The sequence below is a fragment of the Phoca vitulina genome, unplaced genomic scaffold, assembly GCF_004348235.1.
Source record: "Phoca vitulina isolate PV1807 unplaced genomic scaffold, GSC_HSeal_1.0 scaffold22, whole genome shotgun sequence".
Taxonomy (NCBI): Eukaryota; Metazoa; Chordata; class Mammalia; order Carnivora; family Phocidae; genus Phoca; species Phoca vitulina.
The window spans coordinates 12,618,036-12,643,142 of NW_022589725.1; the positions used below are offsets into that span (position 1 = coordinate 12,618,036).

The 25,107-nt window shown below is 45.4% G+C and overlaps 1 protein-coding gene across 4 annotated transcripts in view; it reads right to left on the minus strand.

Annotated features, from left to right (window-relative positions):
- Positions 1–22,047, minus strand: part of PSMF1 (proteasome inhibitor subunit 1) — a 43,644-nt gene extending 21,597 nt beyond the window's left edge. For 3 of the 4 annotated variants that reach the window (XM_032419433.1, XM_032419432.1, XM_032419430.1), the window contains exons 1-4: positions 21,737–22,006; positions 15,139–15,291; positions 12,606–12,688; positions 1,010–1,195 (exon numbers count right to left, since the gene is read on the minus strand). In XM_032419433.1, coding sequence (XP_032275324.1) covers positions 1,010–1,195; positions 12,606–12,688; positions 15,139–15,291; positions 21,737–21,865 — 551 coding nt within the window. In that variant the 5' untranslated portion in view covers positions 21,866–22,006. Of the gene's footprint in view, positions 1–1,009; positions 1,196–12,605; positions 12,689–15,138; positions 15,292–21,736 lie in introns of all 4 variants that reach the window. The other variant, XM_032419431.1, reaches the window with a different exon arrangement.
- Between the last annotated feature and the right edge of the window lie 3,060 nt (positions 22,048–25,107).

Consider the following 25,107-nt stretch of genomic DNA (forward strand, 5'->3'; position numbering starts at 1 on the left):
TCACAGAATATTTGTTTTGACATGGGCAGTGAGTCTGAAAGAGCTGAGAATTACTATCTACTTAAAGTGTAAAAATCCACCCCAACCCCGATTGCTGTCCAGCGCTTGTTCTTCAGTCTTGCCACCATATCCTGGCTACATCACAGCCAGAACACTGCACTGGGATTTGACACGTGAACTGCAGCCCTGGCCCTGCCTCTTTATTAGTGGCTGGTGACCTCAGGCAGGTCATCTTACCTCTGTTCCTGTCTATAAAATAAGGAGGTTAGATCAGACAAGCTGTTCCCAACCCTTCAAGTACTTTTTATTATTCAACCTCCCCATAGGATTTCCAAAGAGTGCCAAAGAGACTTACCAATTGTTATTTATTGTAATAAATTAACTTCCCATTTTCTTTTAACTAATCAAAGATATAGAACTGCAAAACAGGATAAAATAACAATGGTAGTGAACACTTACTGAGTGCTTATTCTGGCCCCACAGTGAGCCCCCAGGCCCCAATTACTACCACACTGGGGACTCCAAATGGGGAAGCACTGTCTCAGCCACAGACTAAGGTCTTCCGCTGGTTCTTGTCTCTTTTCTCAGAGCACGAGAGTCTCCTGTCGTAGATGCTGCCACCCTAACCTGCTAAGATCCTGGATGAGACATGCTCATACCCCATGCTGTTTTGGAAAAGTTCTGAAGTTGTCAACGAGGTTAGGTGACTACCATGAATGAAATGAAACAGACAAGACAGTTGGCCTACATCCCCTCTGGGAAGGTACTTCTGCATCTGCATTTCCCTGAAATGCCTAGCCCTGGTCCCTGCAACCCGAAGAAGCTGGGTAGTCAGGGTGACTAGGAGTTGCACCAGAACTCACTGCTCCACTTACGTCTCCATCCACCAAGACTCTGACAATCTGTTGCAGACACATGGAGGCCAGAGAGGGGACCAGGTGGCAGGATGGCTATGGCTAGAATCCGGTAGAAGCACGGGCTGGCTGCCCGCTGGGGGCTCTGTACTCACCAGGGAGGCTGCCGGCTCGTGGGTGGGTGCTGTGGCTGAATCCGGAGGGGGTCCACCTCTCTGGCAGTGGCAGGCGGAAACTCCTGGTGGGGACTGCTGACACTAGCCTTGTCCCAGGGCTCATGGATAGGTGTGATGATTCCAGACACAATGCGAGACCGAAGTTCCTCACTGTTCTTGTAGGTCCTGTAGGAAGGAGACGAGGTGGCAACTGCTGGCACCTGGCTGGCAACCCCGTATACGCTATTGTGGTGGCGGCGGCGGCAACGGCGGCCCTGACAGCTCTTGGCTTTGCGCCTGGACTGTTTGCAAGGGTGGGAACGGGCCGCCCGGCGGACCTGTGTGAGGGGGGCAACAGCCCGGTGTCGTCTCCGAGATTTGGGCCTAAGCTTCTTAGGCATCTGAGTTGCCCCTCCTCGCTCACCACCCCATTAGAAAGAGGTGACGGTGCAGGGGCACAGGGCCTGGACTGGCTGCTCCTCCGTACCTGCCCAGCCCTAGCCTCAGCCTCATTGTGTGTTCATCACGTGTCATGGGAAGGGTCACGGATGGCCAAGGCTCTTGGGGAGATGAACCAGGTTCGCGGCCTAGGTAGGCAGGGTTCTGGGGGCTCAAGGTCCAGTTCTGTCACCAACTCAGAGCCGTCAGAAGGCTGCGCTGGGCCTCTTTTTGTCTGCCTGTGACAGCCAAGCATTGTGAGCTGTAGCTGAGGTGTTGAGGCAGGATGAGGTAGCGATGAGTGGGTAGCGCTCTAGAATTCCTAAAAATCTGGTGTTTTAAAATGAGCCATATCCTGGGCCAAAAAGCAAATCTTAAAAACTGAAACTATACAGAGTATGTTCTCTGACCATATGGAATGATACTAAACATCAAAATAGAAAGAAGTCTCTAAATACATGGAAATTAAGCAACCCAATTCCAGATAACCCTCAGGTCAAAGAAAAAGACATTAAAAAAAAAAATACAAAGCACTGACTAAAAATAAATACCTAACATATTAAAATATGTAGGATAGAGGTACCTGGGTGGATCAGTCGGTTGAGTGGCCGACTCTTGATTTCGGCTCAGGTCATGACCTCAGGGTTGTGAGATCGAGCCCTGTGTTGGGCTCCCGGCTCAGCAGGGCATCTGCCTCGGATTCTCCCCCTCTTCTTCTGTCCCTCCCCCAACCTGTGCACTCTCTCTCTAAAATAAATTTAAAAATCTTAGAAAAAAATATGTGAGGATATGGCTAAAATAGTGTTGAGAGGAAACTTCATAGCACTAAATGCTTATATTGGAAAAGAGGAAAGAAATCGATAATCAAAATTCTGACCTCAAGAACCTAGAAAAAGAGCAAATTAAACCAGAAGCAAGGCTGAAGTAAGGAAATAATAAAGATTAAAAATCAATAAAAGAGAAAAATAGGAAAATGAGAGAGAATTAAATTAAAATAGGAAAATAAGAGAGAATTAAATTAAAAAACTGGTTCTTTCAAAAAATGAATTAAAATTGACAAACTTCTAGCAAGACTGGCAAACACAAAAAGAGAGAAGACACAAATCACCAATATCAAGAATGACATGGGATATTACAACACATGTATTGCCACTGGAAGGATAATAAGAGAATGCTAACAATAACTTCAACAACTTAGAACAGACCAATTCTTCAAAAACCACAAACTAACAACTCAGCCAAAATAAAATAATCTAAAGAGTTCTATTACAGTAACAAAATTCATACCTAAGCACCCAATACAAGAAATCTCCAGAGCCAGATGATCTCAGTGGAGAATGCTACCAAACACTTAAAGAAGAATTAACATCAATTTACAGTTATTTCCAGAAAATAGAAGAGGAAGAAACATTTCCCAACTCACTTTATGAGGCCAGGATTGCCTCACATATATCAAAGCCAGACAAAAGAGAGCATAAAAAACAAAACTACAGACATGCATTTCCCATGAACTTGGATGCACAAATGCTCAACAAAGTACTAACAAGTTGAATTTAAAAATACATAAAAAGAATCATCACTGCTGGTGTGCAAGGCTGGTTCACGATTCACAAATCCCTACCATGTCAATAAGCTAAGAAAAATCGTATGATCCTATCAATTGATGCAGAAAATGCATCTGACAAAGTCCAACATGCAAATCCACTCATGATCAATCTCTCAACAAACTAGGAAAAGAAGGGAACCTCTTGAGCTTCATAAAGAACACCTACAAAAACCTACAGTTAACAAAATACTTAATAGGGGCGCCTGGGTGGCTCAGTTGGTTGTGTCTGCCTTCAGCTCGGGTCATGATCTCCAGGTCCTGGGATCGAGCCCCACATCGGGCTCTCTGCTCAGCAGGGAGCCTGCTTCTCCCTCTCCCTCTGTCAGCTGCTCCCCCTGCTTGTGAGCGCTCTCTCTGTGTCAAATAAATAAATAAAAACCTTAAAAAAAACCCCACGATAATATACTTAATAATGAAAGACCTGAGTTGACTAGAGGATATTTCTGAAGCTATGTGGGAGGGAGAGACCTGGGAGTAGGGAAGGAGGGAACAAAAGCTGAGCTATGACTTTCCCCCCCCTTTTAAGGTTTACTGGAATGGGAATAGAGGTAGAAGTCTTACAAATTAAGTTTGTTTCCCTTTAACTGGGAAGCCACTGAACAGGTAAAAGTGGCAAATATGGATTGTATTCCCCTATGGCTTAGGTAGTATGTTCTTGGGACCTTAAATACTGAGTTTTGGAACAAGGCTGCTCATATATATGGAGCAATAATAATACAATAACTAATATTTACTGAGCACTTACTATGTGACAGGCACTGTCCTAAGTCCTTTACAACCATTAACTAAGTAAGTTTTCAGAACACCTATTAGTTACAAATCCAGTAAATAAAGTCAGAATTTGAATGAAAATAACATTAAAAATAATGAAAGACTGGGTGCCTGGTTGGCTCAGTTGGTTAAGCAACTGCCTCCGGCTCAGGTCATGATCCCGGAGTCCTGGGATCGAGTCCCACATCCGGCTCCCGGCTCAGCGGGGAGCCTGCTTCTCCCTCTGACCCTCTCCCCTCTCATGCTGCTTCTCTGTCTCTCTCTTTCTCTCAAATAAATAAATAAATAAAATCTTTAAAAAAAAAAAAAAAATAATGAAAGACTGAATACTTTGCCTCAGACTGGGAACATGGCAATGATGTTCTTTCTCACCACTCTCAAATAACGTAACACTGAAGTTCTAGCCATTGCAATAAAGCAATAAATAAGTAAGAAGAAAAAATATACAGATTAGAAAGAAAAGAATAAAACTTCCCTTTTTGCAGATGACATGATAGTCTACCTTGAAATTCCCAAGAGATCTACAAAAAACCCTCCAAGAACAATGAGTTCAGCAAGGTGACCACATAAAAGATCAACACACAAAAATAAACTGCATTTCTATATACTAACAACGAATATTTGAAAATCAAAACTAAGAGCAGAACACAATTTATAATCACCCCCCTCCTCCAGAAAAGAAACAGCAAAAACATGTTCAGGATCTACATGTTGAAAATTACAAAATGATGATGAAAGAATTCAAGTAAGACTTAATAAATGGAGATATACCGTGTTCATAGTAAAAATGTCAATTTTCCCCATTACAGGTTTAATGATCTATAGGCTTAATGCAACTCCCAGCAAGTTTTTATTGACATAGACAAGCTTATCCTAAAGTTAGTACAGAAAGGCATGAGCCCTAGAATAGCTTAGACTATCCTGACAAGGTAAGTGGGAGGAATCATTCTACTCAATTTTAAGGTCTACTATGTAGCTACATTAATCAAAACTGTGTGATACTGGCAGAGGGACACACATAAAGATTAATGGGATAAAATAGAAAACCTAAAAACAGGCCCACATAAGTACAGACAACTGCTTTTTGAAAAAGTTGCAAAAGCCAGCTGAATGAAGGAAGAACAAATGGTGTTGGGAGCAACTGGACATCCATAGGCAAGAAAATGAACCTCTGTCTAAACCTCACACCTTATATATAAAAATTAACTTAAAATAGACCACAGACTTAAATGTAAAATATAAAACTATAAAAAGCTTAGGAAAAAACATAAGAGAAAATCTTGGGGCTCTAGAGCTAGGCAAAGCATTCTTGACACCAAAAGCATGATCCATAAAATTGATAAAACAAATATTATGAAAATTTAAAACTTTGTGAAAGACCCTGTTAAGAGAATGAAGAAACAAACTACAGGCTGGGAGAAAACATTTATAAGCCATCATCTAAGAAAGGACTTGCATCTAAAATATATAAAGAACTCTCAAATACACAACAGTAAAAAAAACTCAAACAATCCAATTAGAAAATGGGCAAAAGACACAGACACTTTGCCAAAGAAGATACACAGATGGCAAATACACACATGGAAAGATGCTCAACATCATTACCCATTAGGGAAATACAAATTAAAACCATGAGGAAATACTACTACATATCTATCAGAATAACTAAAATGAAAAAGAATGACAACACCAAATGTTGGTGATGATGCAGAGAAACGGTATCACTCATACACTGGTGGTGGACATGTAAAACAGTACAGACACTCTAGAAAATCATTTGGCAGTCTCTTAAAAAAACTAAACATGCAACTGCCATTGTGCTCTTGGGCATTTATCACAGAGAAATGAGAATTATGTCCACACTAAAGCCTGTACCTGAATGTCCATAGCACCTTTACTCGTAATAGCAAACAACTGGAAACAACTAGATATCCTTCAAGGAGTGGTACACCCATACCATGAACTACTACTCAACTTTACAAAGGAACAAACTATTGATGCATGCAACAACTCAGACGGATGACAACAGCATTATGCTGAGTGAGAAGAGCCAATCCCGTTAGCTTAAGCTTACATATTGTATGATTCCATTTACTTTTTTTTTTAAAGGCAGAGATTTTTTTTTTTTTTTAAGATTTTATTTGTCAGAAAGAGAGAGAGCATGAGAGAGAATGCACAAACAGGGGGAGTGGCAGGCAGAGGGTGAAGCAGGATCCCCTCGGAGCAGGGAGCTCAATGTGGGACTTGATCCTAGAGCCCTGGGATCATGACCTGAGCTGAAGGCAGACGCTTAACCGACTGAGCCACCCAGGTGTCCCTTAACATTCAGGAAATAAGAAAATTTTAGAGATGGAGAATAAGTGGTTGCCAGGGGGTTAGGGATGGGGAGGGACAGTGGGTGTGACAATAAGAGGGATCCTTATAGGGGCAGCTGGGTGTCTCAGTCAGGTTAAACGTCTGACTCTTGATTTTGACTCAGGTCATGATCACAGGGTTGTGAGATTGAGCCTTGCATCTGGCTCCATGCCTGCTTGAGATTCTCTCTCTCCCTGTCCCCTTGTCCCTCCCAACCCTCTCTAAAAAAGAAAAAAAAAAGAGGGATCCTTATGGTGTTAAAAAGGCTCTGTATCATTTTATCAATGTCAATATCCTGGCTGTAACATCTAGTACAGTTTTGTACAATGTAATCACTGAGGTAAAATGTATAAAGGATACAAAGAATCTCTGTATTATTTCTTACAACTGCATTTAAGACTACAATTATCTCAAAATAAAATTTTTTGTTTTAATTTTTAAATAGGCTCCACGCCCAGCATGGAGCCCAACATTGGGCTTGAACTCATGACCCTAAGATCAAGACCTGAGCTGAGATCAAGAGTTGGACCCTTAACCAACTGAGCCACCCAGATGGCCCTCAAAATAAAAAGTTTAATTAAAAAATACATTTTTATTATATAACCAAAAGATAAACTGAGAATACTAGATCAGTGCTTTCAAGTTTTCTCTCACATAGAAGGGGGCCCAAGGAGGGTAAGAGAGAAAGCCCAGGGACTTCAATTTCTTGCCCTTACCCTTTCCACCAGAGCAATTTTACTTTTACTAATTTAGTATGTCAATCCTAAAGAACACTGTGAAGAAAGAGTTCCCTGGTTCAGAAGTGTAACACGTGCAATGGCTTGGAAGATCTAAGGGCCTGTGGTCTCTACATCCCTACAACAATCAGGTTCTTGCTCAGAACACAGAACTCTGGGGACCCTGCTGCTTCCCTGACCAAGTTGGGTGGAAGGGGTAAATCTAAATCCTCTTTCCTCTCAATCAGATGAGCTGTGTGTGATACAGCTAGAAGGCCTCTGATCTCCTATGTAGGATGTGCGTTTACCTGCAGAATTCAAGTCTGAAGTTCTTGCACAATTTCTAAGCCTTAGTAGCACTGCCATTTTGGTAGCAGCAAAAGACAGCCTATAGCCTGTCATCCTGCAAGGGCGGAACCAGAAGGGGCACGGCAGAAAGCAACGGGTTTATACTCCTTAGCAAATCAGAGTTTGCTCACCAAGGGCCACAAATTCCCACCTAGTGTGGACGAGACATGCCATGATGACCTAACAAGGAGGGCTGGATGGGGGAAGGTGACTAGAGACAGGCAGTTCGGTGTCGCTGGCAGTACGACGGAGCAGGGAGGGAGGGCCCGATGATCAGGAGGCAGATCCATACCCCAGCTCTCAGAGCCTCAGTTTCCATGGAGATGGTGCCTGGCGATGAGATATTTTTCCCTCTGTATGTTTACTAAGAGCTGCTGCACCAGCCCTGAGCACTCTGGGCTGACATCTCATTTTGTTCTCAGAACACTCTGAGGTAGTACTGCTGGTTCCACATTTCAGTCATCAAAAAAACAAAATAAAACACTCCCCCAGCACAAAACCCCAACAAATGTACTAAAAAAATAAATAAATAAATGGAGACACTCACCGTTTCTCTCAGTACTGCTGAGGGAACTAAATGCTGTAATGAGCATGTAGAGCCTAGTACAGGACCTGGGTTCTTCCACAGGTTTCATCACCTTCTCTTGCAATACAATTCCAGAATGAAGAAGTCAAGAGAAAGGCTCCGTCCTTTCCTTACCCACTTTAGGGGTGCGGGGGTCTTGGAGTGGGCAGCACCCGAAACAGCAGCTTGGGCTGCTCCCTGGGCTGGCCTCACTGCACTCATTCCACTGTCCACCATATGCAGAACAGGCCCAGGCCCTGCCCTGCCCTCAAGGAGATCACAGGCCAGGGTGGGGAAAACCATCTCTAATCATAAAATACCCACTTATTAAATGCTTAAAACGGTGTTATGAAACCTCAAACGTGGTGGCGGGGGCAGGAGAGGCTTCTCTGAGGAACTGATGTTTCAATGGGAACTGAAGGAAGAACAGGAGTTGACTGTGTGAGGAGGTTGGGGAGAGAGCTCTAGGCAGGGGGGAGAGATCTCAAAGGGGCGGGGCATGGTGGCCCATGGCCCAGGCACAGCAACTAAGAGGGAAGTGGTACGGGACAGGGTTGCAGGGGTTAGGCTTTAGGCCTCATCAAGGATTTTGTTCTTTATCTTAAGAGCACACAACATTCACTGGAGGGTTCTGAATATTTTTCAGATTAAAAAGATTTTTTTAATTGTGGGAAAATACATATAAAATTTACCAACATAACCATTTGTTAAGTGTATAGCTCAGTGGTGTTAAATATGCAGATTACTGCATAATCACCGCCACCACCACCACCCATCTTCTGAACTCTCCATCTTGCAAAACTGAAACTCTGCACCCAGTAAATAATAACTCCCCATTCTCCATTTTCCCAGCCCCGGCATCCACTATTTTACTTTCTATCTCTATGAATCTGACTACTATAGGTATCTCATCTAAGTGGAATCATAAAGTGTTTGTCTGCTTGTGAGTGGTTTATTTTGCTTAGCATAATGTCCTCAAGGTTATTCCATGTGGAAGCATATGTCCAGCTTTTCCTTCCTTTTTAAAGCTGAATAATTGTAGGTATAGACCACATTGTATGTATACCACTGTACATATATACTACATTTTGTTTATCCATTCACCTGTTCTAGGTATTCATGGTTACCTACATGGCTTCCATCTTCTGGCTATTGTGAATAATGCTTCTATAAACGTGAATATACAAATATCTATTCTGGACCCTGCTTTCAATGCTACTGGGTGTATGCCCAGAAGCACAATTCTTGGATCATATGGTAATTTAATTTTGTGAAGAACCACAACACTATTTTCCATAGTGGCTGCACCATTTTATATTTTCACCAACCGTGCACAAGGATTCTAATCTGTCCACATCCTGGACAATACCTGTTATTTTCTGTTTTTTGTTTTTGTTTTTTTGATAGTAGCCATCCTAATGTATGTGAGGTAGTATCACTGAAGGATTTCAAGCCAGGGTTTTAACCATGACTACGTTTTAAAAAGGCTGGTCCAACTACTGTGTGGGAAATCAGCTGAAGGGTGGGGAGCTGGAGTAGAAGTAGGGATCTCCTCACATAAAGACTGCATGGAAGAGGGGCAGAGACAAAGGGGTGGCCTCAATCATGGAGGCAGATGGTTTGCAAGTCTGAGAGGAGTGGAGTGGGTTCAAAATGGTTATTCCCAATTAGATATAATAAAATGCAACAGGGTTTCTAGGCAGTTCTGGCTGTGAATTTATACCGATGCCAGGTTTCCTCTAAAATCAAGGAGGTCAATGAGGATGGCAAAAAAGTCTTATAATGGAATAAAGTGGAAATAATTGGGCCTAACCATGTAACAATTTCATTACACTTGTGGAAAAAGAAGCATTCACCTAAGTACCCTCTGAACATAATACCCTGACTATATACATCCTCCGTGGGACAGAGTTGAACAAAAAGAATTGGAAAGAAATTGTATGTGAAACTTTATTTGGTTGATTTATTCTTCGTTGATACTGATGTAGCAGGTCAGAAACTCTGTGTGTATTTTGGGATCAAACAAATGAGTACATATGTTGAAGAGAGCTCAAGTACAGAATAAAAGAGTAAGAATCCCATGGTGTTAGATTAAAAATGAAAGCATCAGTTTAAAATTTAAGAAAAGACTTTAAGGAAAAAGATTCCAAGCTCTATTCACTCACTGAAAGGGCCTAGAAGCAATGGCATCCTTAGTATTAATGAGCACATTCAGGGCCCAGATTTTGTTTTTTAAATATGATTCCCCACTAACAGAAATCATGGCTCCTTAGAAAACCAGCTGACTTCAAGGCAGGGGCAAAAAAAGTACAAGGTGAGGCTGGAACATCTTACTGTGTTAGAAAGTACGAAACACTCTACAAATGATGGGGACATGTCAAAAGGACAAAGGAGGCAGCCTAAAAGGGTTCCCACTGGTCAACTTTGGAACAAAGCATCCAAAGAACGATAGAAACGGACCATAACTTAGGATACAAAAGAATCTTTAAGTCTACACTGGTATTTTAAAAAATAAAAATAAAGGGGACAGGAAGAATAGAAAACTTTTTTTGTAAAAAAAAATGTTGATAAATGTAGAAAGAATGATTCAGATAGAAAGTTACTGTCTTACATTCATCTCTGTAATAACAGACTCAGGTGAGAATCATCGATAGATGCCAAGACTGCTGGATGAAAGACTGCTAGGAGCAGAGTACTCATGGGCTGCTGGTATAATCCCACAGATCACTATTAAACACAAAGGAAAATAGATGCCTTTACTAGAGAGAAAGCTGGCAGACACCACCAAGTGATCAAACTGAACAGAGCCAACGAGACAGACGTCTGCACCTGATGTGAGACACTGAAGAGAGCACAGCCTCACCTACGTAATGCTCTTGTCAAAAATGTTCAGGCTGAATCAAATGATGAGCAAATAACCTAATAAATCTGATCACTAGGAAACAATCTGAACATTCTACATGATAACTGACCTTCAAAAATACCAAAGCCATGGAAAACAAACATCTAGGAAACCGTTCTGGATTAAATGGAATTAAAGAGCCATGAAAATAAATGCGATATGGGATCTTTGGTTGGGTAAGAAAGAACCCGCAAACCAAAAACCCAAAACACTAGCTAAAAAGGACACTCCAGGATGACTGCAGAAATATCAAACATGGACTGTGTATTAAGTGATACTCCTGCATCTGCGCTACATTTCCGGAGTGTGAGAACTGTCTTAAGGTTATATAGGAGGATGCCCTCGTATGAACAAGGAGATACTGCTGAAATATTTAGGGGTGAAGGTTCACAAAGTCTGGAGATAATTCTCAGGTGGTTCAAAAACAGAATAGACACAGAAAAATTAAGCAAATGTGGCAAAATGTTCAAAAGTGGTAAACCTAAGTGATAGGTATATGGGTATTCACCTCCTATTTTTTGCAAACCATCTTTTCTGTGGGGTAGCAAATTTCAAAATAAAAAGTCAAGAGAATGAGAAAATAAGCCAGACTGGGAGAAAATCCTTGCAAAACACATATACGATAAAAGATTGTTACCCAAAATATACAGGGAACTCTTGAAACTCAACAGTAAGAGAACAAACCAACCATGGGCCAGAGACCTTGACAAACACCTCGCCTAAGAAGATATGCAGATGGCAAATAAGCATATGAAAAGATGCTCCAAGTTGTATGTCATTTGGGAACTGTAAATTAAAACAAGATACTACTACACTCTTATCAGAATGACCAAATCTGAAAAACTAACACCACCAAATGCTGACAAGGATGTGGAGCAACAGGAACTCTCATACGTTGCTGGTGGGAATGTAAAATGGTGCTGCCACTATGGAAGACAGTATGGCAGGTTCTTCCAAACATAAACATACTTGGGGCTCCTGGGTGGCTCAGTTGGTTAAGTGTCTGCCTTCAGCTCAGCTCATGATCCCAGAGTCCTGGGATTAAGCCTGGCATCGTTTTGGTCTTCCTGCTCAGTGGGGAGCCTGCTTCTCCCTCTCCATCTGCCCCCCCCCCCCCCCCCGCCGCTTATGCTCTCTTGCTCGCTCTATCTCAAATAAATAAATAAAATCTTAAAAAAAAAAAAAAGGTAAACATACTCCCACACTGCCAACAGTGAACCTGAACGTAAACTATGGAATCTGGGTGAGAATGTATATTGATGTAGGTACTTCCATTACAACCAATGTACAGGATGCTGATAGTGGAGGCTGCGTGGGGGTGGCTGGAGGGGAAGGTGTTCATGGGAACTCTCTGCGCTAGTTGTTTGATTTTGCTGTTAACCTAAAACTGCTCTAAAAACTGAAGTCCATTTAAAAGAAAAAGTTGAGGTGGAGACCCGATTAGGTACACCTTTTCTCCAGGAGCCTACTGGGACTGACCCCACCGGCCTGACCCCCCCCTCCCCTGGAGCCACTGCAGCACTTATGGACTCTTGCTTACATCATTCTACTTCATGTGGCATTTCCCATGTGAATCTTCTCTTAAAATAAATTAAGAACAGAAAAGAGAATTTAGACCTTGCAGAGAATCTAATCCCACTTCCTCATTTCACAGATGAGGACATGGAGGTCAAGAGAAAGAAAATGTCCAAGTTAGAGGTCTGGGACCTAGGGTCTGGACTCCAGCTCCAGTGCTCCCTCCTTTGTAGCTGACTGCCTTCATGACACAGTACTGGAAGTGACTATGCCCAGGAGACAAAGATCATTCTATTAACCTTTCTTGACTCTCTGGGCTTCTCCACCCCATTCCATTGTTTCTCTCTTCTTTTTCCCAGGGAAAAGTCATCACTTAGTACCTGTGGAAGTCAGCCAGGTGTTCTGAATCGATATAATCATCCAAATTCAGGGTCAAATCTGATACCTGCTGTGACCCACTTTCCTAGAAAAATGAAAACAGAAAACAAGAAACTGGGGATATTTCTGGACTAATGGGAGAATAACAATTAAATATTCAAGTTAAAGAACTATACATGCACAAAGAAACACACCAGGAATGTCTGTAATATGCGAAATACCCTTTTTTTTTTAAGATTTAGTTTTCTTATGTTAGTCACCATACATCATTACTTTTTGATGTAGTGTTCTGTGATTCATTGTTTGCGTAACACTCAGTGCTCCACGCAATACGTGCCCTCTTTAATACCCATCACCGGGCTAACCCATCCCCCCACCCCCCTCCCCTCTAATACCCTCAGTTTGTTTCTCAGAGTCCATAGTCTCTCATGGTTCGTCTCCCCCTCCGATTTCCCCCATTCATTTTTCCCTTCCTGCTATCTTCTTTTTTTTTTTTTTAAACATAAAATGTATTATTTGTTTCAGAGGTACAGGTCTGTGATTCATCAGTCTTATACAATTCACAGCGCTCACCATAGCACATACCCTCCCCAGTGTCCATCACCCAGCCACCCCATCCCTCCCACCCCCCACCGGTCCAGCAACCCTCAGTCTGTTTCCTGAGATTAAGAATTCCTCCTATCAGTGAGATCATATGATACTTGTCTTTCTCTAACTGACTTAGCAAAATAACCTTCTGATGCTTGGGGACTGCTCTGATTTAAAAATACTGCCTTTCTCAGGCAGAGCCCACTAAACCTATTTCCCAGGATCTTTTGTAGTCTGGGCACAGGCATGTCACTGAGGTGCCAATGGCCACATATCTCTGACTTGGAGGTGGGCAACATGGAAAAGCAGGCCCAGCAAGGGGCAGACATCTTGCTGACGAGGGTAGCAGCAGAGGCATCAACGGCTCATGAGAAGGGGCTCCAGGGCCTGCAGCCTAAGCCCGCACCTCACGCCTGGGCGGTGGCAGCAGCAGCGGTTTCCATGGTGTGGTTTTGAGGCACTGTCTTGAAAGCCCTGCCTTGAACCTGTTTCTCTAGCCCTTCCAACAATTCAATGGCTATCCCAGTTCTTTTAATAAACCAAATCTGTTTAACTAACTTGAGGTAATTTTATTATTTATAACTAAAAACTCTGATACAAGATGTAAATGTTCGTCAAAACGGAAAGGGGTAAGATGAACACAAGGAAAGAGAAGGAAAAATAAGATAAAAACAGAGTGGGAGGCAAACCATAAGAACTCTTAACTCTAGGGAACAAACTGAGGGTTGCTGGAGGGGAGGTCGGTGGGGGGATGGGGTAACGGGGTGATGGGCATTAAGGAGGGCACTTGATGTAATGAGCACTGAGTGTTATACACAACTGATAAATCACTTAATTCTACCCCTGAAACTAATAATACAGTATATGTTAACTAAACTGAATTTAAATAAAGGGAAAAAACCCAGAAAGGGATAAATAAATTACGGTATTACAGAATACTACATAGTAGTTAAAATGAATAAGATACATCTATATGCATTCCCATGTAAAGACCTCCAAAAGATATTGAGTGAAAACAGCCAGGTACAGTGCAATACAGACTGCATGCTACTTTTATATGAGCACACAGGGACAACCAGGACAAACTTAACAAGAGAGTCATTGCTCTTGGGGTGCTTATAGTCCAGTGGCAGAAGACAAACAACAAACCAAAGGACAACTAAGTACATAATTGTGGTAAGGACCAGCAAGGAAATAAAATGATGAAGTAGGGAGGCATAATTCAGATTTTTCTGGCAGGTGAGAGTAGGTAGTCAGGACTATACTTTTTTTTTTTTTTTTTTTTAAAGATTTTATTTATTTATTTGAGAGAGGATGAGAGGAGAGAGAGAGAGCACATGAGAGGGGGGAGGGTCAGAGGGAGAAGCAGACTCCCTGCTGAGCAGGGAGCCCGATGCGGGACTCGATCCCGGGACTCCAGGATCATGACCTGAGCCGAAGGCAGTCGCTTAACCAACTGAGCCACCCAGGCGCCCAGGACTATACTTTTTGAGGAAGTGAAAAATGAGAAGGAATTAGCAGGGGCTGAAGGGAGGAGGGTGTGTGTGAGGCAGTCCATGGTGTGGGGAAGAGTTTTCCATCCCTGGAAATGAGAACTGTAAGGGCGCCAGGATAGCAGGGAGCCAGGCTTATCTAAAGAACTAAAACAGCCCCTTGGCCTACAGTAAGCTTTTTTCCATCCCTGTTGTTACCGAAAGGATTTACCCTAAATTACGTAATTATTCCCCTGTGATGAAGTCCCCTCCTTGATAATACCGGAAGGTGAACATCTTTGAGCACAAAGCTTTTCTATATGGAGGACTCCTGTCTTGGTTCCACAAGTAGGGTCACTGGGTAAAGTCCTCATAAACATTTAAGGCTCTTGATCTGTACTGTTAAACGGGCTGCACAAAGGTGATCCCAATGTCCGCTCCCACCAGCAGATGCCAACATGTCCCTGAGACTCACCAGCACATTAATGATCATGCTGTTCTCCACGGTGACAGCCTTCACAAGGAGCTTTCTGGACCCATCCTTAGACTCATACCGGAGGACATACAGGTCTTTATTGTTATTCCATTCGGCCGGCAGCAGTTCTGATTTCTTATCATTGGGACCTGGCTGAGAAGACACCAGGGTTGAGAGAAGGAAGATCTTCATAGCTCAACACAGAGCTGTGAAGGACCTTGAGGACAATCTAATCCCACTTCCTCATTTCACAGATGGGGACATGGAGGTCAAGAGAAAGAAAATGTCCAAGTTAGAGGTCTGGGACCTAGTCTCTGGACTCCGGCTCCAGTGCTCCCTCCCTTGTAGCTGACTGCCTTCATGACACAGTACTGGAACCTGTCCAGAATCTGCAGCCTTGGTTTGATAAGAATCTCCTCGCAGTCACCTGAAGGGATACTGTGAAATTCTAGGATGGTGTTTTTCTAAGTTCAGAACCTGGACCATCTGCAAGAGGATCACCAAAGTGTTGACTAAAAATAAAGATTCTAGCGTACTCCCCTCCAGACTACTGTAGTGGTTTCACAAAAATGATGAACAATTTTCATACACACACGAAATGGAGCATACGTACAAGATAAAACATCAGCGGACACCTATGTGCCACCTGCTTAAGAGAACACCGCCACGGCCAAAGCCTCCAGCAGCGTACTCCTAATGAATCTCGCTTATTCCCCTCATGGGTAATCGCTTCTCTGTATTTTTTAAAATGTCTCTACTTTCCCTTATTGCTGTATTACTATACATACAACCCTAAAAATATATTGTTTCACATGTGTTTGAATTTATATAAATGGCATCACCTTTATCGCTTCCTTTTTTGTCAGTTATTGTAAGATTTCACTGCGTCAACACATTTCACCACGTATGGTGCACTCTACGGCGCTCCACGCAGCACAGTTCACAGCTGTACGGGGTGGTGGTGTTCGAGCACACTGCCAGGCACACGCTCACTTGCTGATGCCTATGTGGACTGTGTACAGGTCCGCTGTTACAAACGCTGCTGCTATGAACATTTGTGTATACATCTGCTAGTACACAGGTGGAGGCACTTCTGTAACGTATGTGTGGGAAAAGAACTTTTAATTTATAAGATGAAGTCAAACTGTCTTCCAAAGAGGTACAGATTTACACTTCCACCAACACTGTATGAGAGTCCTTGCAGTTTCATGTGGTCAGCAACATTGTCACTGTCCAATTTAAAAATTTTTGCCCTCCTGGTGGGTGTAAAAATGCATGACTGTGAGGTGTGAGGTCTTCTTTTTCCTTTTAAACAATCCTAGGGCTTTCCTTTTACACACTAAAGTTTGAGAAATCGTTTTTAAACTACAGGAAAAAGTAATAGAGTGATTTCTAGGTGGGGAAAGATTTCTTAAGATCCACAAAAGAAAAAAAGAACTGTCTTTGAGACTGTTCCAAATTGGAAGCTTCTGTTCAACAACAGACACGGCAACATTAACAGGCAGCCACAGGCTAGGACAAGTTGTTTGCCATGGCTACAGATGAAAAAGAACGAATAACTAGCACATTAAGGAAATGCCTGGAAAATGAACAATAAAAATTGGGAACCCACTTGGAAAACTGGCAAAAGATATGAACAAGCCAAAGAGCGAGCAGATAACAGTATATAGAGGGCCGTTCAACTTCACCAGCACTGACAAGTGCAGGCTGAAAGGATGAGGTTCCACGTTACACCCGTCACACCAGTATTACCCATTTCTCCATTTTTGTTCATGTGGGTGTGGGGACAGTGGGGACCCTCAGACACTGCGGGTGGCCACTTACACTGCTGCAAACCCTCTGGAAAGCAGTCTGGCAGCATGTGGTGCGCACTGAGGTAAGTGGACACCCTGTGACCCCAACCTCCATTCCTGGAGGAAACTCTGTGCACAAAGGCACAGGGGACATGACAAGGGATCTTCATCACAACCGTGTCAGGAACACCAACATGAAGGTGAAATGAAAAAATATGCTCACAGTGGGATACTACATAGGAGTTAGAAGGAACAAACTAGATCAAATTGTAGCATCACAGATAAAGGTAAAAAATAAAACTTAAAATATAACTTAAAAAATATAACTTAAGGGGCGCTTGCATGGCTTAGTCTATTGGGTGCCCAACTCTTGATTTCAGCTCAGGTCTTGATCTCTTGATCTCAGGGTCATGAGTTCAAGCCCCGAGTTGGGCTCCACGCTGGGCATGGAGCCTACTTAAAAAAAAAAATTTATATATACATAAAAAACTTAATAGAAGTTAAGAAAAAATGAAATTTACAGCCTGGTACTATTTATGTAAAAATTTTCTTAAAACACACAAAAGTAATGTATATATTTTTTCATAGATACCGATTTATATGGCTAAACACGGAGCAAGTGGATTGGGAAGCTCTGCACTCAGGAGAATATGGTGGAACTGGACCAAAGATGAAGAACAACAGCAAAAGACAGAAGTCCAGCACCACAGCCTTTACATACATCAAGGACAATGGGAGGCCAAGAGCAAAGAATCGTGGGTCTCTCCACTTTGGTCACCCGCTTGGTGCTCAGGAATCCAATGGGGGAAGTGGTCCCAAATACAATTCAAGATGTTGCAACTGCCATGGTTTAAAAGCTGGCTGGATGACAAGGAAACTCACAAGCCTGAAGCAAAGAAACGAGAGTGACGAAAAAGAAAAATGAAACGAATCAAACCAGTCTGCCAAGTGAGAAAGAGAAACAATCCCTCACTTCCAACTGGGTACCTTTCCTGTAACAGGTTTAGTGGATTTAAGGTTTACTTTGGAAGCTAAGATTTTGATAACGTGCCTTATCTTTGTTCTGTCAGAGGCCTTTGAACTTATATGTATATCCTCCACATACAGCATTTAACCCACCAGAATTTTTCCTTGGAATATGGTAATTTGGTCTGCTCACTCTTCCACAGACTCTGGCTTCTAGGGCAAGAGAGAACCCTGGGGTCAGATGAGGCTGATACCTCTTGTTGCAGGGGAACTGATGGTCCCAGCCCAAGGGCTACCCTGATATGGTGAAAAGAGGTGGGACCAAGAGGGACTGGCCCTGGTGATAACAGGCCAGATTTGGCATTTCAACTGTGTTCTAGGCCCTGACATCAAATATCAGGCCCCCCAGAAAGCTGCAACTGGAAAGTAGCCAAAGCATATGCTGTGTAGTTTAATACTCTCAGATGAAAAATTTAAGGGCTCAGAGGGGCTGAGAACTGCCTAAGGTCACAGTAAGTCAGATGCAGAGCTGGGTTTGGCATTCAGAGCTCCTGGCTGCTTGGTCTATGGCTGGAGATTTTTCCCAGCCAGATCCACTAGACTGGCCCCAAGAAAATAAGGATAGTTGTCCACTTAGGCAACATCCTGGGGCTGGAAGCATTCTTCAGTGGCCATGGGTTCATCCCTGGGTCTCTGGGCTAAAATGCACTCAAAGAAACATAAACAGATCATTTTGGGCATTTCCTCTCTTTTGTCATAACCTTTAGATTCCTACAAAAGGAAACAAAATTCTCGAACCTGTATCTATAGCCATCTCTAACCCCTTGCCACCTAACCCACTTGACACCTCTGTAAAGCTCTTAGGAGGAATGGTACTAACTCCAAAAAAGTAATCCAAATTCAAATATTGGATTTTTATTGAAGCCAGTGGCCTCATTGCTCTTCTAACCGAGTTTTACATACACAACTGCCCTGCACAACAGGAGATAAAACCAAAGAGAAAAACAGACTATTTAGCTTTCTATTTAACTGTCAATATACTATATGATGAAGCACACACTTTTGGGACCTTCCTCTCTCCTTATCACCCCTACAAGGAGGTGGCTGGAGAGGCAACATAAACATTCTCTGAGCGTGGCAAACACTCTTGGTCTCAGCGGAGTCTGCTGGTCCCAGGACAGAAAATTAAACCCTCTCTTAAATAAAATAGATGCCTCTCTAAAGGGCTTCTACTCCCATGAAAGTTGACTCAGCAGCGTAAGTCAGAGGAGGACAAGTGCAACCTGAGCTTGAGCAGTACTTCAGGGAAACGGCACAGAAGCAAAAAGGCACACCAGAGAGCAGTACAAACACCCAGCCCCAGAGGGCATGCATGATTTAGCGCTGGGGTGGACACATGGACAGTGGTTAGTGCCTTTCAAAACCCTCCTCCCCATTCTCCCTGGCCTCCTGCATGACATCTGAGGCCGGAATCTTTTTCTGGCCTGCATGATCTCAACAGGTGGCACCACGAACAGAGTGGAATTAGATGGACCTTTAGGAATCAGGCAAGGATCTTTTTTTTAAAACCTGTATTAAAACGAGATTGTATTCCTTCTGCACATTTCACCTGAAAACCTGGGGCCTAGAGTATTTGGCAAGGGGATGATGCCAAAGGAGGCAATGACCTATATGAACTGATGTCCCTAAGCTGTCAGAATTCAGAGCTGCGGAGAGGTGTGTGAAGGGACGAGTGGTGACAGATCTGTATGTAGTGTTGGTATGTCCTGTGAAGTGGGGAGAAGAGAGGGAGTCGCACAGGTCGTCAGTAAGAAGTTCCTGTTCTGGGGCGAGAGATTCCAACTGTGTCAGAGCAGAAATAGCAAGCTGGGAGTAAACAAGGTGAGGTCCATGAGGAGGGGCAGAGAACAGGGCAGACCCGTTATATCTGAAGGACAGGGCAAGGGGTGGGGGGAACTGAGGGCCCATGGACGAGACCCAAGGGCAGGACCAAGTAAGTCTTCCTCCCCTCTCCAATTCCACTGCACTCCACGCCATTCTACACATCAGCTTCCTGGACTTCCCAGGCAAAGCTGAAATGAAATGACAGGGGCAAGTGAAAGAGTCATTCAGGATTGGAAAGGTGAAGCGGGGCAAGTGAGGAAACATAAAGTTTCTGTTGGGAACACTGTACACTGGAGCAGGAGCCCAGTACTCGTGGGTGGAGACCCCATCTCTACCGGATTCCAAGGCCTGAGGTGTTGAAAGGCAGGGTAAGTGGAATGCAATGCAGGATGGACAGAAAGGCCAAGAACAGAGCTATCTGGGAGGAAAATGTGGTTCCTGCTTCCAGGTGTGTATGTGAGTCCCCTTCTTTTCCAGCCTTATATCCAGTCTTAGACTCCACATGAGGGAACAAGTATGTGTGAGCCTGGAGGGGGATGCTAAGGGTGTATCTGGGGTTCCTGTGAGGTACTTGAGGTCTGGGACGAGGAAAAAAAAAAGAGCCAGATATCCATGACAGTTCTTGTCCTTCTGATGTGACTCCTGTTGGTGGGCATTAAGCGTGAGAGGAGGTGGTGGTCTTGCTCACTGCTCTAAAGGACAAAGGAATGGGGCAGCAGGGACTGGAAGGGAGTGCCTGGCTCTCAGGGCTCGGGATGTGTAAACTGTGTTTGAGGAGGGATCCTTAAGGCTCTGTGTCAGGAGAGGAAAACTTAAGATGCTGGATGTACATCTGAGAAACTAAGAAAGGATTAGGGAGTTAGAACTGAAGCAGTTAGAAATGAGAGTAAGGTTAAAATCTCATCACAAGAGATGCAAGGGGTGAGATGCCCTACTCCCCAGAGCTGATGTAGGTTGAGGGTGAGAAGGCAACAGTGAGGGTCAGGCTGGGAATCCTGCGTGTATGTGGGGTGTGTGGCTGGGAGGATATTTTCTCTGATGAAGTAGAAGAGAACTGAAGGGGCAGAAAGGGAGCCAGGCCCAGTTCTCCCAGGAAGCTAATGTGCAGGATGATGTAAAGGGTGAAAGTCACAGGGAAGGGGCAGGGAAGATGAACAAAGGCTCCCCCAAAGAATTATGCAGTAGGCAGGGCCCAGCAGTCCTGGGGCTCTGTGGGTGTGACGACAAGGTCCCCAGCTCTAAGAGGCAGAGCCTGAGGATGGGAGAGCGGGAGGGGCTGACCCTGTAGGGGCAGCAGTTGGGGAGGTAACCTTACCTGGCTCTCACATCCAGGGTGCAGGGGTGTACCTGTGGGGGGTGGGGGTGCGGCACAGTGGCTGTTTCCCAGAACCTGAGCTGGGGATGACAGCGGTGAGTGGGCTGCACTGGGCCCTTCAGTAAAAGGTGAAAGGTGTGTGTGCTCTCTGGGCCCGTGCTGAGGAGTAAAGAAAGGGTCCCTGAGGGCGGCTGAACAGATCAAAGATCACCCGTATAAGCGTGCTTGGATTCAGATTATCCGGTGGAGGCCCGAATACAATATTGAGTACCGCCCCCGCCGCTGTGTGGGAAGGAGCTCGGCGGAGTTCAGGCAGGTGGAGTGCTCAAGGGGAGCTACGCCCCCGTCTCAGTGTCAGGTCCACACGATCCTGGCCTGGGAGACTGCCAGGCTGTGCCGAAGCGAGCTTCTGTTCTTGGGTTTCCAAATCATGTTGCCCCAGCTGTGCTGTGAGGGGCGCTGGGCCTGGCCAGTAGAGCAGCTCCCCGACCCGCACACCAAACCGAAGGTGCCAGAAGCCCCAGGGCCGGGACTCGGGCGGGGGAGCGTCAAGCGCTCCGGCCCAGAGCTCCGGTCCTTAGATCCCGGCATTAGACACCTCACCCCACCACCCTGGCCCCGGGCCGGCTCTCTGGAGTACCTGGTCGCCGACACCCAAGGCGTAGTAGCCGTGCGTCACCACCTCCCAGTGCAGAAAGCAGACGAAAGCGTCCTGCGCGCAGGTGATGGCCGGCGCCGCCGATGCGTACAGTACCTCCAAGCCCGCCATGGGCGCCCTCGGCTCCTGCGGGCGGAGGAAGGAAGGGAGACAGTGCCGTAAGCCGACTGGGTCCTGCGACTGCTGAGGACTACCCTCCGCTACTCCACCCGCCCAGGCCCAGTCCCCACCTGCGGCCAAAATGGAGACGCCCAGGGGCGGAGCGCGGCCGCCGGAAGTAGCTCCAAGCGCCGGCTCAGTAGCGCGAATGCGCCGGCTGGAAACTGGAGCGGGGCACTTAAAGGTTCCGCCAGGCAGCTCGCAGGCGCGGCGGGGCTCTTTAAAGCGGGAATCTCCTTTTTCCAGGTCGCTGGAGGGACCGCCACAGGCCGGATGTTAAATTAGGTCGCGAGGAGAGGCCACCTTGTCTGAGCCACAGACTTCCCATCCGCAGAACGGGATGACATAGGGGCACTTGGAGGTCCGTGCAAGCCCGGAGGTGGCATCTAATTCAGGCTAGGAGTCAGGGAGGGCTTCTTGGAGGAGGGGATGCCCGGTGACACTGAACCACAATGGAAGAGTGGGAGGGAATTGAGGCACAAAAGTATTCCCGTAGAAGGGACTGGCCCACACAAAGGCATGAAGGTGTGAAATGCGGCTAGTCCTGTGTGATGAAGGGATCAATGCTGCCTCCTGAGTGAGACCTTCCCCCATCTCCTCTGCCCACAATTTCTCTGTCCTCAGTGCAGTTGGCATCAGTGGGGTGCCAAGGAGCAGGCATGGGACAGCAAGAGCCATCAACCTCAACGGGGAGGAGAATTTTATAATTGAAGCTTAATAGAATGGCTGGTTTATAATAAAAAGCAGACTGGCCAGTTTTCTTACTGCTTTTAACTTTTTTACAGCCAAGACACCCCCATCATTGCCTGCACCTGGGCAGAGAGCTCCCCCACCGGTCCCTTGGTTCAGCCACTGCTTTGCATACAGTTATAGCTTGAGTCTCACAGAACTTTGGTTCCCTGTAATACATCATCATCCCTGCATTAGTCATCCCTCAGAAGCCAACATGAGACAGGGATTTGAGTGGTTTATTTGGGAGCTGATTCCAGGAAATAGCAAGATGGTGGGGAAGGGAGACTAGGAAGTGACCAATAGGTGTTATGTGATCAAGCCAGGTACCTCTGGGCACCTGAGCTCAGTCCTGTCCAGCAACTCTGGGAGACACATTTCCCAGACTTGTCCCAACTGAGGGTGAGAGAATTAAGGTGGTTTTTTGCACTCACTCCCTGGTTGAGGAGTGCTTCTGGGGGCATGAAAAGCCCTCAGGTAGAGAATTGCAGAGTTTAGAGGAAGTGGCCTTTGGTGCTTAGAAATGACTGCTAAAGGGGCGCCTGGGTGGCTCAGTTGGTTAAGCGACTGCCTTCAGCTCAGGTCATGATCCTGGAGTCCCTGGATCGAGTCCCGCATCGGGCTCCCTGCTCGGCAGGGAGTCTGCTTCTCCCTCTGACCCTCCCCCTTCTCATGTGCTCTCTCCCTCATTCTCTCTCTCAAATAAATAAATAAAATCTTTAAAAAAAAAAAAAAAGAAAAAGAAATGACTGCTAAAGAGTGAGGTGGACACCATGGCCTCTGCTATTCCCCAGCTCCCCCACCCCCACCCCCAAGGGTGAGCCGCGCCTTGCTAGTCTGTGGCCCAGCCGGCAGCATGGAGTAGTCACTAACATCTGTATATCACAAGAATGAGGTAAGCTCTGTCCCTTGCACTAGGCTGTGTGCCCTTTGGGCCAGTACTGTGTTCCGTCCACCCATGAACTCCAGGGTCCTCCATTGATGAGAACAAAAGAGAGGGTCCTCTGGGACCAGAGGGTTGTCTGTGTCCTGCCCCTGGTCCACCCAGCACTTTCTGGGCACTTACCACCATCGACAAGAGTCTCAGTTGTCCCCGTGAGGCCTGTGATTGGCTGAGAAAGGAAGCAGGTAGAAGGTGCTTCCCCAGCTGGGCCCTCGCTACCTGGGCAGTGCAGAGCCCATGCCAGGGATAAGGGCGAGGGCCCAGGATGTTTAAAGGAACATGGGAGGTGGCTGCAGCCACCAGCTCCTGGTTGCCAGGTGACAGCAATGTGAGGATTCCAAGCTCCCTGGAAACTGTCTCCCTGGAAACTGTGAAGAGGTGAGCAGAGGGGCAGGGCCCAAATGGGCACTGAGATGGAATTATTCAGCGCTGGAAGCCTTCTGCTTTTTTGGCCTAGCATCATTCTAACAACCTCACCTCCTCCAGGAAGCCCTCCATGATTAATAGTGTTCAGTACGGGAACCCACTGGATGGATTGGAATGTAAAGATTAGGGAAAGCTGCCTCTAGCTTTTAGAGAGTTGCAGGAACTGCAGGAGAGCACCAGCAATGATCACAGCTGCCTCTTGTCCTAAGGCAGTATTCAAGGGAAAATCTGCAGAGGTGGCTGCAAAACTGAAAAGAAACTCTGGATCCACAGCTATTGGAGAAGCAATAAGGTGCTTCTGCTGCCTCCCATTGCCTGGATCTAACCCGGGGAATCCTGCTGACAAGTCATTCTGGAAACGGGCAGGCAGGACGGGGATGGTATTGAGGCTTTGACAGACAAATTGACCAATACATCTTATTTAATTCCCATCACTCTTTAAGGTAGAAACTATTATGACCTTCATTTTTAAAGTGAGAAGAGTAAGGCACAGTAAGGTTGTACAATTGCTCCTAAGTGATGCAGTCAGGATTTGAACCAGATGGTATGTCTATACAGTAAATCGCCACATGGCTATGCCCCGAGATAGCATTGAAGGGGTTTGCTGGAGAACCTCAAGGTTCTGAGGTCTGCACAGGAGAAAGTGAGAGAGCTGTGACTGAGTTTTTCAGACTTCAGCTGGAGGCTGGGAAGGCTGGGAACAGGGGAAAGGGTATAGGCTGGGGACAGAGAAACGGTCTAAGCATGGGAAGCCTCTCCAACCACAGGGACACGAGGGCCCATGCAGAGACAAGAGAAGCCACAAGAGGGCGCCTGGGCCCACCCAAATGCCCACCTAGGGAAACCAGGCAGGGTGAGGTGCTTATCTCCCTTGTCCTCTTTCTAAGGGGAGGTTCAGGGGAGCCTTAGACTGGGGACCCCACAGCAGGCTGTGTCCTCAATGTGGTCAGAATTTTCACGCACGGAAATGCCTGCTTGCAGCTCTGTGCACTGTTGACCCCAAGGGGAGACTGTCCTCAGGGAACCCCAGTCCCAGCGGTCAGAGGGTCTGTTCTGCTCCTTTCTGAGGCCATTCTCCTTCGCGAAGACATCTTTG